The 16,783-nt window shown below is 45.5% G+C and overlaps 1 protein-coding gene across 5 annotated transcripts in view; it reads left to right on the forward strand.

Moving 5' to 3' along the window:
• FAM168A (family with sequence similarity 168 member A) overlaps nucleotides 1–16,783 on the forward strand; it is a 127,199-nt gene that overhangs the window by 59,083 nt on the left and 51,333 nt on the right. For all 5 annotated transcript variants that reach the window (XM_066207448.1, XM_066207475.1, XM_066207466.1 and 2 more), the window contains one exon: nucleotides 4,751–4,838. In XM_066207448.1, coding sequence (XP_066063545.1) covers nucleotides 4,751–4,838 — 88 coding nt within the window. The remainder of the gene's footprint in view (nucleotides 1–4,750; nucleotides 4,839–16,783) is intronic.

The raw sequence follows: 16,783 nt of genomic DNA on the forward strand, positions 1-16,783 counted from the left end.
AAATTTTGGAGCAAAACATAAATTAAAGCTTGTCTTTGAGGATAATGTGATGGAAAATGGGTATTACACCTGAATCGTGGTCCTGCCAGTCTGGTTTACCTTAGAATCATGGAATCATTTAGGTTGGAAAAGTGCTGAGCCCATTGAGTCCAACTGTGAACCCAGGCCAAGGCCACCACTGGCCCGTGTTCCCTGAACATTTCCAGGGATGGTTATTCCACATATTCCAATGCTTCCAGTGAGCTCACCCTTGAACCCACTGCTCTCCTGCATCTTCTCTGCATCTGTAAAACAAAGCCAAAGAGGTGGTCAATTATTTCATATTTTTAAAGAGCTTGGAAGGAGGGAAGATTATATTTATTAGTGGCAGAAATTGTCTTTTTCTGGATATTACTTTTGCGTCTGGTTGTTCTGTCTGACTCCTGCAGCGCTGCTTCTCTCAGGAGAAGGAGCAGTGGTTGGCTGGGAGAAAGGTCTAAAGCAGCTCGAGAAGGCTCAGATAGGAAAGGTAACTAAGAATATTTTGTTTTGTTTTTTTTGTAGTGACTGGGTGATGTTTTGGGGTAGATGTTTATTATCCAGGCTTTTCCTGGTGGCCAACCCAAATCTCCCAAGGCAGCGCTTGTGGAAAGGAAAGAGCAGGGAGAAGTGTCTTCAAGCTGCGTGTTCCAGGAAGCCTTTTCAGCAGAACGTAATGAAGTAGGATAGGAGGATAAAAGAATGGAGATAATCAGCTGGAGGAGGCCATGGCTCAGTTGGAGAGCACCGAGTACAAGAGTACAGCAGGGTTCACCTCCAAAGGGAAAGTCAGCAAGGCCTCAAGTTAGAGAAATTAATAGGAATATATCAAGGAAGTCGTTTGAGAACTGCTGAGAGCGGTTTGGGACTCACTGGGGCAGATATGTTAGATCTTTTAAAAAATACATGTATTTATTGGTTACCTGCTGGTGAAACCCATCAGACTTGCAGATAAAAAGCTGCGAATTTGCAGCAAGGAATTCATCTGCATTAAGACATTTTCTTCTCTGGAAACAAGTTAATATAGCCCCAGCTGTGCCAGAATCTTTTTGGTTTTTCTCGTTCTGAAATTCCTTGTGGGGGAACTGGTTCAAGGCCAGGTTGAACGGGGCTTGGAATAACTTGGTCTGGTGGAAGGTGTTCCTGCCCATGGCAGGGGTTGGAGCTGGATGAGCTTCGAGGTCTTTCCCACCCAAACCAGTCTGAGTTTCCATGTGTCAACCTGATGTGTTCACATTGTCTAAAACTCTGTTACATTTCCGTAACAGGTTCAATATTTTGTTTCACATGAGAGATGTTCAATCTACTCTTAGGTTAAGGTGTTGCTAAAAAAAGAAGAAATTAAAGAAGAAGCTGCTCATTGTGGAAAACAATCTCCAAGCTCGTGCCCACCGTCCCAGACTTTTTTGGGGAAGGGTGGGATATACCCTTGCAACTTGCCTAAATTAACCTTTAACAGATGGATTGGAAGGTAATTTAATTACTGTTTGGTGGATCCCAAGTGAGGGTCAAGCTTCAAACGACTTAAGTGAAAAATTGTCAGAAAATTAGTGGAATTTGCATGGAGTGTAAGGTCAGGAGGCCTTTTGATGTTCAAGGAGACTTTGGCTGAATATTATTAGCATGCAATTTGTATAAAATTCATTTAAAGAGGTGATGTGCAGGTCAAGGAAGAAAAGTATCACTTTTCTTTGTTCATGCTCTCTCATGTTAGCTCTGTGCCACCTGATGTGAAATAAATGACTTCTGGCACATAGAGAAAATACCAACCTCTCTCCAGAGTGTTAGGAATGGGTCTCTCAAAAGGCATTGCATCCCAGTGCCACAAAAAAACAAGGGAGTTTCAAGGGAAAATCACCTTGACAGGAAGAATGACTTGAAAGAAAATGGAGAAATGTCTGTTGTTCAGAACATCTCCCGTTTCCATTGTTTACTCTTTTTCTTTTCAAGTTCAGAGCTACTATTTAATTTTTGGCGAGCCTGAAAGTCTCACCTGTCCATGTCACTGTTTTAAAAACCCTGCAAAATGTATTTATTTCTCTGTTTGTAAACATTTCCTTCCTTTGTTCTGAAACGATAATGGTAGGGAAAACCCTGTTTTTTCCTTGCCTGCTTTACTCTTTTAGGTTTTGTATTGGGTCAGAGGCTGGACTTGATGATCTTGGAGATCTTTTCCAGCCATTATGATGGGGGTTGCAAACCCCCCAGCGGAGGTGGGGGCATCTGGGCACGGTGTTTCCAAAGGCACAAAGTAAACCGGTGGTGGAGGAAAACAGTGGGATGAGATGTTCCCGGTGTCCTGTGTCCGTGGGAGTTTGGAGATGTGGTGATTCCTGATTCCCATGGCGTGGGGGACACGCTCATAGAATCATTAAGGTTGGAAGAGCCCTCCAAGGTCGTGGAGTCCGGCCATTCCCGACCCAACAGTGACCCATTCCCTCCCTCCCCTGTGGCTCTGTCTGCCCTTCATGTGGAGCAGTTCCCTCCTGTGATGGGGGAATGTCCTGCGCTTTCACAGGAAGGATGAAGTAGATGAAAACGTAACCAGGTTACAGCCGCAAAGTATCCCGAGACTGTTTGCTAGCAGCTTATTCCCATGGCATTCCAGCTGGACTTACTCCTTGCTGGAGTCTCTCGGAGCAACTGAGCGTCGCTGTCTCAGGGATTAGGAAGCACTGGAAGCTCCTGCAATAGAGCAGCACTGGTGTTTGTCTGTTTATAATTAATTTTTAGTAGTCTTTTTGTTGGGTATTCATGGCCACAAGCGAACTCTGCAGGTTCTGGCGGTGCAGGAGGTTTAATTTTGCTAATCCTGTTTTATTCCCATTTCAGTGTAGCTGTTTCAATGCCACAACATGGTGCCTGCAATGAATTTCAAATGTATTTTCGGATGGCATTGTCTTGCAGAATGGGAGAGAAAATCATCCCTCCCAAATGCCGTTTGCAGGGGCTCTTTCCTGCTGTCTGGAAATCCCACCCTGCATACAAAGCAGGGAGGAAGCACAAACCTCTTCCTCACAAGCTCTCAAGCTCCCACCACGATTGCAACCTTTTTATCTGGGATAAAAAGCGTTTTCTTTCATCCTTCTCAGGAAGAGTGTTTTGCTTTTACCATTTGGTACAAGACCAAATGCAAGCCACACACATGCAGTCTTTTTTTTCCCCTAAATTATGATTTTTTTTTGTACTCTTCACACACACGAGGGTACAGATGAAATGATTCTGGCGTTGAAAAGGCACTTTAGAAAAGCGGCCGTGATTCCAGCCCTGTCTGGGAGCAGGTCCAGCTGTCACTGGGTGGTTTTTGGGGAGGAACAATGGAAAGGTGAAGCGTTACCCTCATATATTTTATTTCATAAAATCACAGAATGATTTGGGTTGGAATGGAGGTTAAATCTCATCCAGTGCCACCCCTGCCATGGGGTAGGGACACCTTCCACTAGATCTGATGCTCCAAGCCCTGTCCAACCTGGCCTTGGGCAGTTCCTGGGATGGGGCAGCCACGGCTTCTCTGGGCAGCCTGGTCTTACACGGATCTTCCTAATGCTCTGCTGTGTGTTAGTGAAGCCACTGACGGAGTTCCGAGTCTCTCTGTCTCTTCCCACTTGCTTAAAACCCTGATTTCCTTTGCTTTGAGAATGGCTCCTTCAGTGCTAACTTGGGGGTGGAGGGACAGCTAATTAATTAAGCACTAATTGTTGTCAAGTCAATCGGTGCTAACATTTAACATTTGACTTGTTTACTCTCCGGAGGTAAAGCGAAAGGAGTTAATGATCTAACAAATTGTGTCCCCATCATGAGGGACCGTGTTCGGGGAGAATGGTGTTATTTATGAACTGTAAAATAGCGCATTTTAACAAAACCCCCAGATTTTGAAGCGAGGTGGATTTGGTTCTGGTGTGAAATTACCACTAGATAGCTGTGGAGACAAATGCATGGCCTAATAAAGCTTAATGACTGATTTTCCCATTAATCAGAATTGAGAATGTGCTTCATTAAGATAATTAACTGAGCCAGTTGCTTAACTGACAGTTAGGAGGCACAAATTCCCAAGTCACTTGCTTCCCTCTTAATAAAACCCACAAGAAGCTGACCAGGCTTCGTCATCTTTATTGGAGGGAGGAGCACAAGGGCTGTCGAAATCTCCCGCGACAGTCTCCCTGTGGGACACGGGTGGGATGAGGGGGTGGCCCTGCCCAGCCCCACACAGGATCCAAGCCTTGGCCTCCAGGTTTTCACAGTCAGCTCACGCTGAAAGCTCACCAAGACTTGCCCTTCCTTCTCCATCTCGCCAGCGGCAAATGGTCTTTTATCTGCTGCTCTCAGAAAGGTCAGGGTTGGTTTTGTCACCCAAGAACTGCTCACTCTTCCAAGGGGGAGAATTCCTTGCCTGGCTTCGTGGCTCCTCCTCCTCTTTGTTCATCGCAAGCTGGTAGTGGGGTCATGAGTCCTGAACCCCCCCGGAGCAGGGATGTGGAAGATGAATCTGCTCCGGGTGCATTTGTAGGCAGAATATGCAGCGCTGGAGAAGTTGTGGGAATTAACGGAGAGATCCAAAACTTGAATTATTAAATATGCTATCTGGTTGTAATGTCTGGTTGTAAATCCCTTCCTTCACGGCTCTCTGTGTCTGGAATTCTAACAGGGTGATGCTATCAGGACTCTGCACAGACAGCGGCTCGGGAGCCGACGTAAGGCAACCGTCTCAACTCTGCTTTTCTTTTGTCCTCAGAGTTCCCGGTCTTCCACCATGAATCCTGTTTACAGCCCCGTCCAACCTGGGGCTCCCTACGGAAACCCGAAGAACATGGCCTATACAGGTAGGACAGGACTTGTGGCTTTTCCTGAATGTCTGTGTGTGGTGGTGGTTAATCCCTTAATGAGGGAGAAAGATCTCCCGTCGGGCAGCCGGACGGGAACGTGACTGGCAGGAAAAACCCTTCAACAAAGCCAGTGCAGCGAGGCTGGTGAGAAGAGTTGGAGCTGAACTCATGCGAAGAGTTGATTTCCCTGGAAATCCTAAGGAAAAGGATCCAAAGGGGTTTCCTTTAGATTAACACACATGCAAGCAGGTGCTGGGACACTCAGCAGGAGGGATCCCCTCGGGAGCTGAGCTGAGCTTCCCTCAGGATCTGCACTGAACCACCGGGGTGCACGTGCTGGAATAATCCAGCTGTGGAAACAAGGATCCCACAGCCAAGAGCCCCTTGTTTGGAGAACATTCAGTTATTGTGATAGGTGGTGACTTAAGCTACACTACTGACTGAATTTTTTTTGATTTCAAGTTGTGCTTTGGTTGAGTTAATCTTATGTGGATGAGCAAGTCTGATGTCTGTTTGAAACCTTCTTTTGAACTGAGTTGTCTAAAAATGTCATCATTAATACTCAAAAAAGGCCAGTCTTGAGATATGTTTACCATAATTATGTAACTAGTGGGGAACTGAAGTGTACTGGTATGGAAAGAATTCAGCTGGGAGAGAAACGGTGCTTTGGAAGAAGAAAATCCCAGTTCAGGTGTATCTGGTTTTCCCCTTGGATTATGTTCACCTTGACTTGCGCTGGTCTTGTGACCCCCTTACAAAATCAGCTCTGGAAAACCCCTTTTTATACCATTTTGGGGAATATAATCAGCTATTGGGTGTCACGTTGTGTTAGGGCTTCCTGCTTTGTATTTGTGTTGTCAGTTGGATGTGTTGACTTTCTCCTGACATGTAGAATTATTTGGGAATGTGCTTTTGTGGAGGAGAGTGGTCACCAGCAAATGGGAATAAACATCAAATAACCTCTCAGCTACTTTGAGCATGGAATATTCTGGTTGAGTTTGGCAGCTCTTCCAGCTGGTGGATCAGTGGGGCTGAGAGGAGTGGGACTGCAGAGCAGAGAGTTCCTCAAAGGCATTTTGCCCCATTTTTATTCATCCTTTCTTTTTCCCATTCCAATTTATGCAGCTGCTTTGTTGGAGATACTGTAGCTTGGGGGAACTTTGGTCTCACAGTCAAAGCACGAGAGGCTTGAAAAAAAAAAACAATCTCTATGAAAACGTCTCTTCAAAAATCTCCCCATTGTGAGAGGACTGTGGACTCCAGCAGCGCTTGGGTGATAGAATGAGCTCATAAGTGCACAGTTATTTTCCTGCTCTGGAAATAACAGGAATTTTGTGGCTTTCCAGCACAAGAGGCTACTTCTCTCCCACTTTACTTGGATTTTTTTTTGGCATGTGCTTAAAGCTCCACCTTAATATCCATTCAATGTACATTTCTGTATCTGCTTTCATGCAATCCTGGGTGTCTTAGAAGCTGCTCTCTGGCACTTGATAAGACAATTTAATTTAAATATTGAGGTGCAGATTGGTCAGGTTTTGGACCTTGACCTTTCTAGAAGAATTTTAGAGGGACAATTCTGCTTTAGATGAAGGAATTAATGGAATTCCAGAATGGTTTAGGTGGGAAGAGGCTTTAAAGCTCATCCGATTGCACCCTCTGCAATGGGCAGGGACACCTTCCATGGACCAGGTTGCTCCAAACCCCGTCCAACCTGGGCTTGAACACATGAATTCTGCAGGATTTCACTTGGAATTAGTCAAGCGCCAGCATAAATGGGATGTTGTCTTCTACAATAACCTGCTGGCTGATCACTCTGAAGTTCCTACTGTGCCCTTAACTCTGTAAAATTTGACTTGGCCAACTCGTGCCAGCTCTGATCCACGCAGGGACCAGGAGGAGGTGGCCCCCAGACACTGGTTTCATCATAAACCATCCTTCAGGCATTTGTCTTCCAGAATTTGTGGTAAATGCCCAGAAATCAGTGGTGGATGTGCGGGATGATCTTGGAGGAAAAAGCTGGAGGCACATCAGGCTGGAAAAATTAAAACAAGGTCCTCAGTGATGTCAGTGGTGAAACAAAGAAACAAATGTAGGACAGCACAGCAGGAATATTCCTGCTGCATTGTTCCATTGCCAGTGTGGAAGGTAAGGAGTCAGTGGGCTGAGCCCTTACAGTGAAGTCCCAAAATAGAAGTTTGAAAGCATTTAACAGAAGAGCTAGCTTTTTTTTTTTTTTTTTTTTTTTTTTTTTTTTTTTTTTTTTTCTGGGCAAATAGTATTGCAAACCCTTTTAAATCTGAATTCGTTTGAATATGTAATGAAAGACCCAAAGTTCTATAGGGAATGAGGAGGAGAAAATTTAAATTTTATCCTCTGTAGAGAAAAGAGAGGCAGCTCCTGAGGGTGGTCTGAGCAGCTGTGAAAAGAGCTATGGAATAAAACTTAGGTGGGATAGAGGCAGAAAGGAAGCAGGAATAGTAATCAGGGTGCTGGCAGGTTGAATTGTATGCTTTTGTGGGGAGGTTTTTGTGCTAAATGTGAATGCTTTGTGCTACTTAATATTTTGTTTATTATTCTTATTTATATGATAGCTTTAGGCTGAAATAATGAGTTTTAATCTGATTTTCATCTCATTCTGACTTCCGTGTTGTTTTCTGGCAGAGTAGGGAGAGAGGTCCATTGCAAGATAAATAATCCAATCTTTTCTGCCAGATTGGCTCTAAGGGAAAATAGGAAATCCTTGAGTTAGGGAGAACGGGAAATCCTTGGCACGTACTCAAGTACTTGATGAACCATCCGCTTATTCAGATTCTTGATTTTTCCATTTTGATCCTCCTTAATGGAAGTGTGAAGGACAGTTATTTCCTAAATAATTTTTCAAGTGCGTTCTGGATTAGCTGGATTTTTATGGGAAATAACAGTTAAGTTTTAAAAAGGAAGTTTTAAAATACAGTTACTCGGTGAGATAAAATCAGAATCATTCAACTCATAGGAGAAATGTTTATGAAAACAATCCCTGTGTTTGAACTAAGGGATTTGTTAAGCACTGGTGGCTTCTGCTGTGTCTCATTTTTGGGGTCCTTAGAACTCCCAGACCTGTTGAATTGCACCCTCCTTCCCGTTTTTCCTTGGAAACTGAAAGAGGAGGAGAATAGCTTCTGCTGGCAGTGTTTCCTGCTGCTGGATGAGCAGCTATTGAGCTGAGGGAAGGTGACACGGGGAGGATATTCCGGCTGCAGACAGAGCTGCATCTGCCCAATGCCAGGTTTGTGCTCCAAGCCCTGGCTCCTCGTGCCCGGCTGGTGACGGCTTCCACTCCGCTAATTCCGTGGATTTTGGAACATCAGCAGCAGCGTTTCAGCGTTGTTTACTATTTAATTAAACCAGACTGTAATTAAGTTGGAGCTTCATGTAAGCTGTTGTTTTAATTGAGGCTAATTTTAAAATGTATTTAAGGCCTCCAATTTGCTTTTTCGTTCCTGGTAGAATTCACTTCACCTGCCCCAGATGGGAGCTGCTGAAGCACCTGGTTTTCCTTTGGCACGTTACCCTTCCCATTTCCTCGCACCCACTCCAGGAAGGCACCAGTGCTGCAGAAAATAGATTAGCCCATTGGTGTGGAATCAGGGATGAAGGATCAGTCTCTCCTGGAGCTTGTTTGACTTCAAGCGTGAAACTATAAAGTGTTTGTGATAGCTCACACCGTTTTCCCTCTCCCTACCAGGAGCTGATTAATATGCTGATAAGATGCTGTGATTCATGAACCTCTGCTAGGCTGACTCTGTGTTCGGCGGAGTTATTCCTAAATAATAAATGGTAATAAAATCCAAGAGCCCATAGATGCGGAGCCGGTTGGGAAATCTCCAAGGGGTTTGTGGCACGTCGCTCCAGCTCACGGCATCTCTCAGGTCGTGCGGTGGCAGCGCCTGCTCGGGAGGGATGCTCGCAGAATCCTGGAATGGTGTCTGGAAGGGACCTCCCACTATCCCAGGCTGCTCCATGCCCCGTCCAGCCTGGCCTTGGGCACTGCCAGGGATCCAGGGGCAGCCACAGCTGCTCTGGGCACCCTGTGCCAGGGCCTGCCCACCCTCCCAGGGAACAATTCCTTCCCAATATCCCATCCATCCCTGCTCTCTGGGAAGCCAATCCCCCTTGTCTTGTCTCCAGCTCTCCTGGAGCCCCTTTAGGCCCTGGAAGGAGCTCTGAGCTCTCCCTGGAGCCTTCTCTTCTCCAGGAGAACACCTCCAGCTCTCCCAGCCTGGCTCCAGAGCAGACACACTTTCCCTGCATAAGACCCCTTTGTGCTCCTGAAGAGCAAGGCACATCCCTGAGCTGGGCTGCTTGCAGCACTCTCAAGTTGAAAATTCCCGAGTTTTGTCATTTTTTTTTCTTCCCCAAGGTGAAACCACAACATTTGTGTGGACATAATGATGAACAGAGGGAATCTGTGCCCTCCGGCCATTGGTTTTGTTGGCAGGACAGGAGGTGAAGGATTCTCACGTGTGTTCCTGTCCTAATCCCTGTCATTTGTATTCATTGTTGGACCTCAGACACAACTGCACATGTGAGGAGTGACCTCATTTACTCCTGACTGTTCCTTTTATTTAGTGTGGTGTTGGAAGTCGGTGGCCTTCGATGCTGTAGAAGACGGAAGGATGTTCCGATAGGATTTCTGCTGTCAGCTTTTAATCCTCCTTTGCATACTCTCTGTGGGACAAAGATAATTCCAGGCGTGATTTCTGCCTTCCTCATTAACTTACAATTTTAATTTGGCTGTATTATTCTCTGGAAATGCTGGGCCTTTGATGGCAGATCAGCTCTTTGGCCAGGCAGACCGAGTTCTTTCACAACTACTCTGTGAAAGGGGATGAACTTCATGTTTTTTCTCTTTCTTTTTGCCATTCCTCAGCATTTTCATGGGGAGCACTGAGGAACGCGAGGCGAATGGCAGGGTTGAGGTGCTCCCTCCTTCCTTCTCCTTCTGCTCTAAGATGTGCATGCCCATCAGCCCCTTCCATTGATTGGGAAAGACCACTCCTGGATTTAATTAGGCGATCCATCGCTTACCGGGTGTGTAAAACAGGAATTCTAAACCGTGTTCAGGGTGTTGAATTGATTTCAGGGTGATTAAAAATGTATGAAGTGGATACAGTGAATATTTTTCCTCTGGCGTTTCTTCATGTTTATTAATTGGTGTGTATAGAGCAGACAGGAAAATCCTACTTGACTGGGAGAAGAATGAGCTGTGACTTGTGCAGGCTCTCATTGTTTTTATGTTTAAATGCGTGATTTTCATACGGGAATACTTCCAAACAACTTGCTGGATTCCTCAGTGTTGGAAGCTGCTGAGTTTCAGCACTGAGATCAACGATGGATAAATCACCATCTTCCCGATGAATTAACTCAGGGACTTTCTTGAGGCTGTAAAAAGCATAAAACCACAAAGGGAAGGAGGGAGGAGTAGTTTTTTGTTTTGGGAGAAGGAAGCAGGAGGGTTTGGGTCACATTAGGGATGTTTGTGAGTGGCTCAGGGCAGTGGTGGAATCATCATCCCTGGAATTGTTCCAACGGCATGTGGATGTGGCCCCTGGGGACATGGGGCAGCGGTGGCCTTGGCAGTGCTGGGGAACAACTGGACTCTGTGGTCTTGGAGGGCTTTTCCATCCCTAATGACTCTGTGGTTCTAAAATAATTCATGACATCCACTCAGCTCGTTTGCAGATTGGTCCAGCTGGTGCCAGCCTTCCAAGGAGTTCATAGGAACTTTGGGAAACATCCCTCACTCCTTGTTTTGTAACTGTTTGGAGAAGGTTTTACAGGCTTCTGAGTCCCCCTGTGTTGTGAAGAAACAGAACAGTCTCGGGTCTTAAAAGCAAACAAAACTCATGTTCTGTTTTCCCAAATGACCTCACTGTGGGCCTTTTCCTCCTCCAGGCTCGGGTGAGTCCATGCAACTGGCTTATTTCTGCCTCATTTCTTGGCTGCAATATTGATTTCGGTTTTTCCTCGTGGTGGAAAAGAAACAAAAAGATTAAATGGCCACGCTTGAAGAAGGCTGGGGGGAAATTGTGTGCAAAAAGCATAGGTGGGGGAAAAAAAAAAGATGGTCTTGGAAACATGTTTTGAAGAGAAAAGTGCTCCATTTAAAGAAAATAAAATGTGAGCAGAGAATTTTCTTGTGTCTCAATTGTTTTTATAGAGTACAGGCACATCTTGTTAAGTTCTTCACTCACCTGGGGAAAAGAGAAGCTTTAAGCATGAGCCCTCCCAAATTTCTGTCTTAAATTGCATATAGACAAATTCTCACCAGTGCTTTTGGCTTTTAAGTGCACATTCAGTCTTAAAAGTGAAAACTGAAAGGGGTTTTTGTTGTGTTCTTTCTTAGTGTGCGTATGTCAGAGAATGAAACTGGGTTTGGGCAGCTTATTAATTTCTAAGCCATCTCCTTTTTCTTTGTTTTAGCCATGATCAATTGTTTTCCATTTAAAACTTCTTTTTCTGCACGTTCCCTTCACTTCCATGTCCTTTCCTAAGTTCCTCTTACTCTGCTCCTGAACAAGGAGCCTCTGTGTAGGAAGTCAAAATCACATTGGCCATTTCAGCATCACAGAATCACTGACGCTGGAAAAGAGCTTTAATATGATCCGAGTCCAGATGTTCCCCAGCACTCTCAAAGCCACCACTGCCCCATGTCCGCAAGTGCCTCATCCACATGGCTTTTAAATCCCTCCAGGGATGGGGAATTTGGGAACCTCTGCCACAGGCTGCATGGAGCTGGAGTGTGACCTTGTCATTCTGCAAGTTGGAGACGGGGGGTTCATAAACCAGGACGGAAGCATCTCCTGGCCCTGGCACCCCACATTTCAGGGAACCTCTCATCCAGAGTTAAAACCTCACCCAGTCCAAAATACAGGCCTTTTCCTGCATATCTCTTTCTGCCACTTGCAGTTCAAATTCATACGCCGGCTTGTTTTTCTCTGTGCCTGTTTGCACCCCACACATTCAATACCTCTTAAATCCCCAGGTGCTTCAATTAAATGATTGCAAATAAGCTCCAAGGCTGCCTTGTGATCCGTTGAAAACCCTCAATATTTGCTGCCTTTCCTACTCCCCCCCACACACACCTTTTTTTTTTCATCTTGCGCAGCAAATAAGTGGTCAGATCCTTGTTATGTTTTTCCAGGCTGAAGGTCATAAATTAAAATTTAGTGGCTTGACTTCTGCAAAAATGTTTTTAGATTAAATATTGAGTTTTTCTTCCCTCCCGGTGCACAATTATTTCTCACACTGGGCGCAGTCAATGTGATCCAGCGCAGAGGTTTGTACAGACAGAAACGTGAGCTGGCCCAGGCTCGGAAAAGACTTTTATAAGCTTCAGAAATAATTCCCTGGTTTGTACCAGATCTGTTAATTACTGGGTCTGTTTTCCTACTGTGCTTTATACCTAATATCTTATTTCTAATTTAATGGGGATCAGCTTTCCCGAAGCGGAGCGGCTGAGCTTATTAATCGCAGAATCCCAGAATGGTTTGGGTTGGGAGGGACCTTAAAGATCATCCAGCCGCAGATCTGTTTTGCTGTTCTGTTTCCTTAGACTTAGCCCGGTGTGAAGCCAAAATCAGGTGTTGCTTATATGCAAATGCATTCATATACTTATTTTAAAGTGTGTGTGGCTGCCCTTCCCTCTCCCTGCGCTTGCTGGCACTCGGCCTCGTTTCATCTCATGCAGTACTGGGCTAGAATTTTAATGTCTCTGCGGCCAGCGATGATTTATTAGATCCCAAAGCCCTGGCTCTGAGTGCAGGAAGAAAATATTGCAGCAGTGAGCTGCCTTGGCACTGCTCGAATAAATGAGTCCTGAAAGACTCTTTAGTCTTGCAGCCTTTTTTCCCTTCTCCTCCCCTCGCCCCCACCGCTCCTTCCCCCCCTCCCCGACCCCTGGGTTTCTGCTGAGGGTGAGAAGAGCTCCTTTCCTCGTGGGGAATTGCCATCTCCGGCTCTTTTTACGGGAATGTATTTGTCAGCGGCCTCATCATGTAAAGCCCTTTGGATTCCCGGAATGAGCTGCTGTCCTTCAGCTGGGAAAAAATCAGCTTCTGCGGAAGGGTGCAAGGTTTGGGTTCCAGGTGATGAACTGGTGGTACACTGGGAAGATCATGGAATTCCAGGATGGTTTAGATTGGAAGGGACCTTAAAAGGTTCTACCCTCTGCCATGGGCAGGGACAGATCCCACTATCCCAAATTGCTCTAAGCCCCATCCATCCTGGCTTTGGACACTTCCAGGGATCCAGGGGCAGCCACAGCTTCTCTGGGCACCCTGTGCCAGGACCTCACCACCCTCCCAGCCAGGAATTCCTTCCCAGAATCCCATCCATCCCTGCCCTCTGTCAGTGGGAAGCCATTCCCTGTGTCCTGTCCCTCCAACCCTTGTCCCTAGTCCCTCTCTGGGTCTCCTGGAGCCCCTTTAAGCCCTGCCAGGGGCTCTGAGCTCTCCCTGGAGCCTTCTCCTCTCCAGGTGGACATTCCTAGCCCTCCCAGCCTGGCTCCAGCCCTGGAGCAGCTCTGGGACCTCCTCTGGAATTGCTCCAGCAGAGCCTTTTCTTGTTCCGAGGTCCTGTCTTAGCAGTGAGCTGAGGAGAGAAAGCCAGGACTTCAGTATTCCCAGGAGCAGCAGCAGTGTGTGACCGCCGCCCCTGTGCTGGCTGTGCTCCTCTCCAAAGCCGCTCCCCAGCCCCTCCTTCGGAGAACTGTCAGCCCAGCAGTCTTTCCTGGGAGCAGCTCTGACTAGTTTCACTTCATCCACAAAATATTTTTCAGGAACAAGTGGAATAAAGAAGTTGGGCTGAAAAGGTGAGCTCTCAGAGGACTGAGAGCAGTGAAGGGGAGGGTTTGGGAGGAGAAGTAATAAGCGAAACTTCGGAGCTCACAGTTACAAAATTCGCTCTAGTAAGAAACCAAAGGAAATGTCTTCTTTATGCTTGATTTGTTGCCATCTCTTTACGCTTAAAGATGACATTTCTGTGCCTCATCATTAGAGACCTCATGTTTGGCAGCAAAGAGCATCCATCTCCGGGGAGAAGAGGTTGATTCCGTGGCATTCCCAGGAGATGCAAAGCACATGGTGACTGTAAAGGAAATCACATAGGGGAAAACCTTGATACAGATGAATAATAAAGAGTTTCATTCAGAAAGATGAACGTGCTCAGGCATCTGAACTTCTGTTTACCTCTAGTTCTTTTTAATTCGAATTAGGAACTCTGTTGAGGTGAAGACCATTCTGTGCTGTGCTGAAGGTGAAGAGGAGTGTGCTCTGTGCCGGCACTCTGTTGCCAGAATAATTTTTCTCTCCCCTTAAAGCAGTTAAGGAAACAGTAGTATAATGGACTATCATAGTAATTTCAGGGTGAGCAGAGCAATTTTCCACAAAAATAACAATTATGTTGTCATCAAACAAGGCATGGTTTGCTCTGAGCCCATTAATATAATTGAGGGTCTTATTGAACGTACAAGCAGCAGGTTGGTCACTTATACCCAACACCCCCAGCTCTCCCAGCCTGGCTCCAGAGCACAGGGACTCCAGCCCCTGGAGCATCCTCTGGGCTGGAAATCCAGATTATTTCCCCCTACTTTGGGCGTGTTGAAAACCTGGACATCCTGTGATATTTAATATGCTGTGAGCTCTGATTTGAGAAGAGATTGTCAAGACGGGGCTCGAGTCACAAAATCCCAGAATGGTTTGGGTTGGAAGGGACCTTAAAACCTCTCCAGTCCCACCCCTGCCATGGGCAGGGACACCTTCCACTAGCTCAGGCTGCTTCAAACCCCGTCCATCCCGGCCTTGGACACTTCCAGGGATCCCAGGGCAGCCACAGCTTCTCTGGGCACCCTGTGCCAGGGTCCCACCGCCCTCACAGCCAAGAATTCCTGCCCAATATCCTTCATCTGTTAAAGGATTTTTATCCCTGGGTTTTCTTCCCTCCTGTCGGTGCTTCACTTTGACTGTGGAGTTTTAAATTTTTCTTTTAATCCTCACAGTCCTTTATCCCTCCCTTGCTTCTCCCAAGCTCTCTGGTTCCTTGCAGGCACTAACATGGAATTCTCCCGTGGAAGATGCTGGATCCATCATGAATAAAGATGAAGTGGAAGTGGAATGCTTTCCCATTAATTTAAAACTTTGGTTATCATGACAACAGGTTACAACTCTCTTCATTGCCATGACAATCTCCTGCAAAATTGTTAAAATGCTGGCTTATGGTTATTTTTAGTTTGTCCTCTATTCCCATGGAGACCAACTTTTCCTTGAAGTGTTTGATGCTTTGTGCTTGGAGCCTTTAATGAGGCCCACAGAAGTCTGGAAGTCAGGAAAGGCAGAGGCCTCCGAGGTCAACCCATCCCTCTGTCAGCCTTGAGGGATGCTCGGTGCAGTGGCTCTGCTGCTTTTGTTGTATTGTGGGCACTTCTTCTTTATTATTGTTATCTTCTCTTGTGTGATTTTTAGCATTTACATTTCCTGTAGTGCCCGAGCTCTTGTGTTCTTTGCCTGTGACCCTATTTTTTATTGTATTCTTTGCATAGCACCCTAATTTTTTTTTTTTTTGCATTAAGTTCTGTCTGAAAACTTCACATTCTGCACAGGCCACTGGGAAAACAAATCCACAAGGGAAAATGAAAAACTATAGAGGAGCTTGAACAGCACACATAAAGTGGTGATTTTTAGTTCTGGGTTGTTTTGGGGGAAAAGAAAAAGCCACACAGAAATTAACTTTTCTCTCTGTCAATTTACCAAGAAGTTTTATTGCAGTAACATTTGCTCAAGCAGCAGAACATTTGCTGGCTTATAATTGATATATTACAGATTAATAAAATATTACAAATCACCTCAAGGAGAAAGGGAAATAAAACTACTTTGTGATCCTCCTTTGTCCATGGGCTTTTATTTTTTCCCCAAGTCCTCTGGAAGGTGGCTGAGACCATGTAGGCTTTTTCTTTGTATCCATCACACCCTGAGTGAGGGTTTTCACTGTACTGGGGAATTTTTTCAGCACCTAATAACTGTTGGAGTTGTTCTGTAGTTTCTTAGACATGTTAAATTGTTGTGTCATTAATACCAGCTGAGCTCCACTCGACCTTCCACTCTCCCAGGTTGCTCCAAGCCCCGTCCAGCCTGGCCTTGGACGCTTCAGGGATGGGGCAGCCACAGCCACTGATGCAGATAATATTTCTATCAATAGTTTTAAACCTCTAGAGAGGCTCAGCAGCTTATCATTGATGGTAAAAATCTCTTTATAAATGGTGTAAAATCTTTCTCTCTCTGGGATAATGAAATCCTTTTGCTGTTCAGGTGACTCTGAATCTTTTTACAGCTGATAAGAGCAATCAGAAGAGTTTTTAATGCCTCTTGCTTGCAGAATCTCAGTGCTCATCAGAGTCCTTTTGCTCTCTGGTGTGTCTGAGTTTGCATTTTCCATGCAGAATCCAAATAAAACATGATTTCTGCATAACACAGCCCTCATGTCTAGGACTGTAAAGGTTATTTTGGCAGCAGGGTTTCCTGGGAAGGTTGATGGCTCAGTTCTACTCTGCAGCTACAAGGGAGAGTATGAAATATGGTGGATTTTTGTAGCACTAACAGTGGTGGTAAGATTTTTATCAGGATGTTGCTCAGCACCCGGTGAGATGTAAGGAAGATAAATCCTGATGCCGAGGCTGGAGCACTTAATTGAAATAATAATCTATAAATCCTTTTAATTTTTTTTTTTTTTTGTACTGCTACTTGCAGAGGACATGGCATAATTACCCTGATTTTATGTTGATGTTGATTGCGAGGTGCGTGGCTGTATTTAAGTGTTCCCACAGAATTCTGGCCACGTGCTGTTCCCAGAATAATTCCTTTGCCCTTTCCATGTGTGGTAGAGAGGCCATTTAGCTTTCCCCAATCGTT

Source organism: Chamaea fasciata, unplaced genomic scaffold (assembly GCF_029207755.1).
Source record: "Chamaea fasciata isolate MVZ Bird 193981 ecotype frontalis unplaced genomic scaffold, bChaFas1.0.hap1 SCAF_2, whole genome shotgun sequence".
Taxonomy (NCBI): Eukaryota; Metazoa; Chordata; class Aves; order Passeriformes; family Sylviidae; genus Chamaea; species Chamaea fasciata.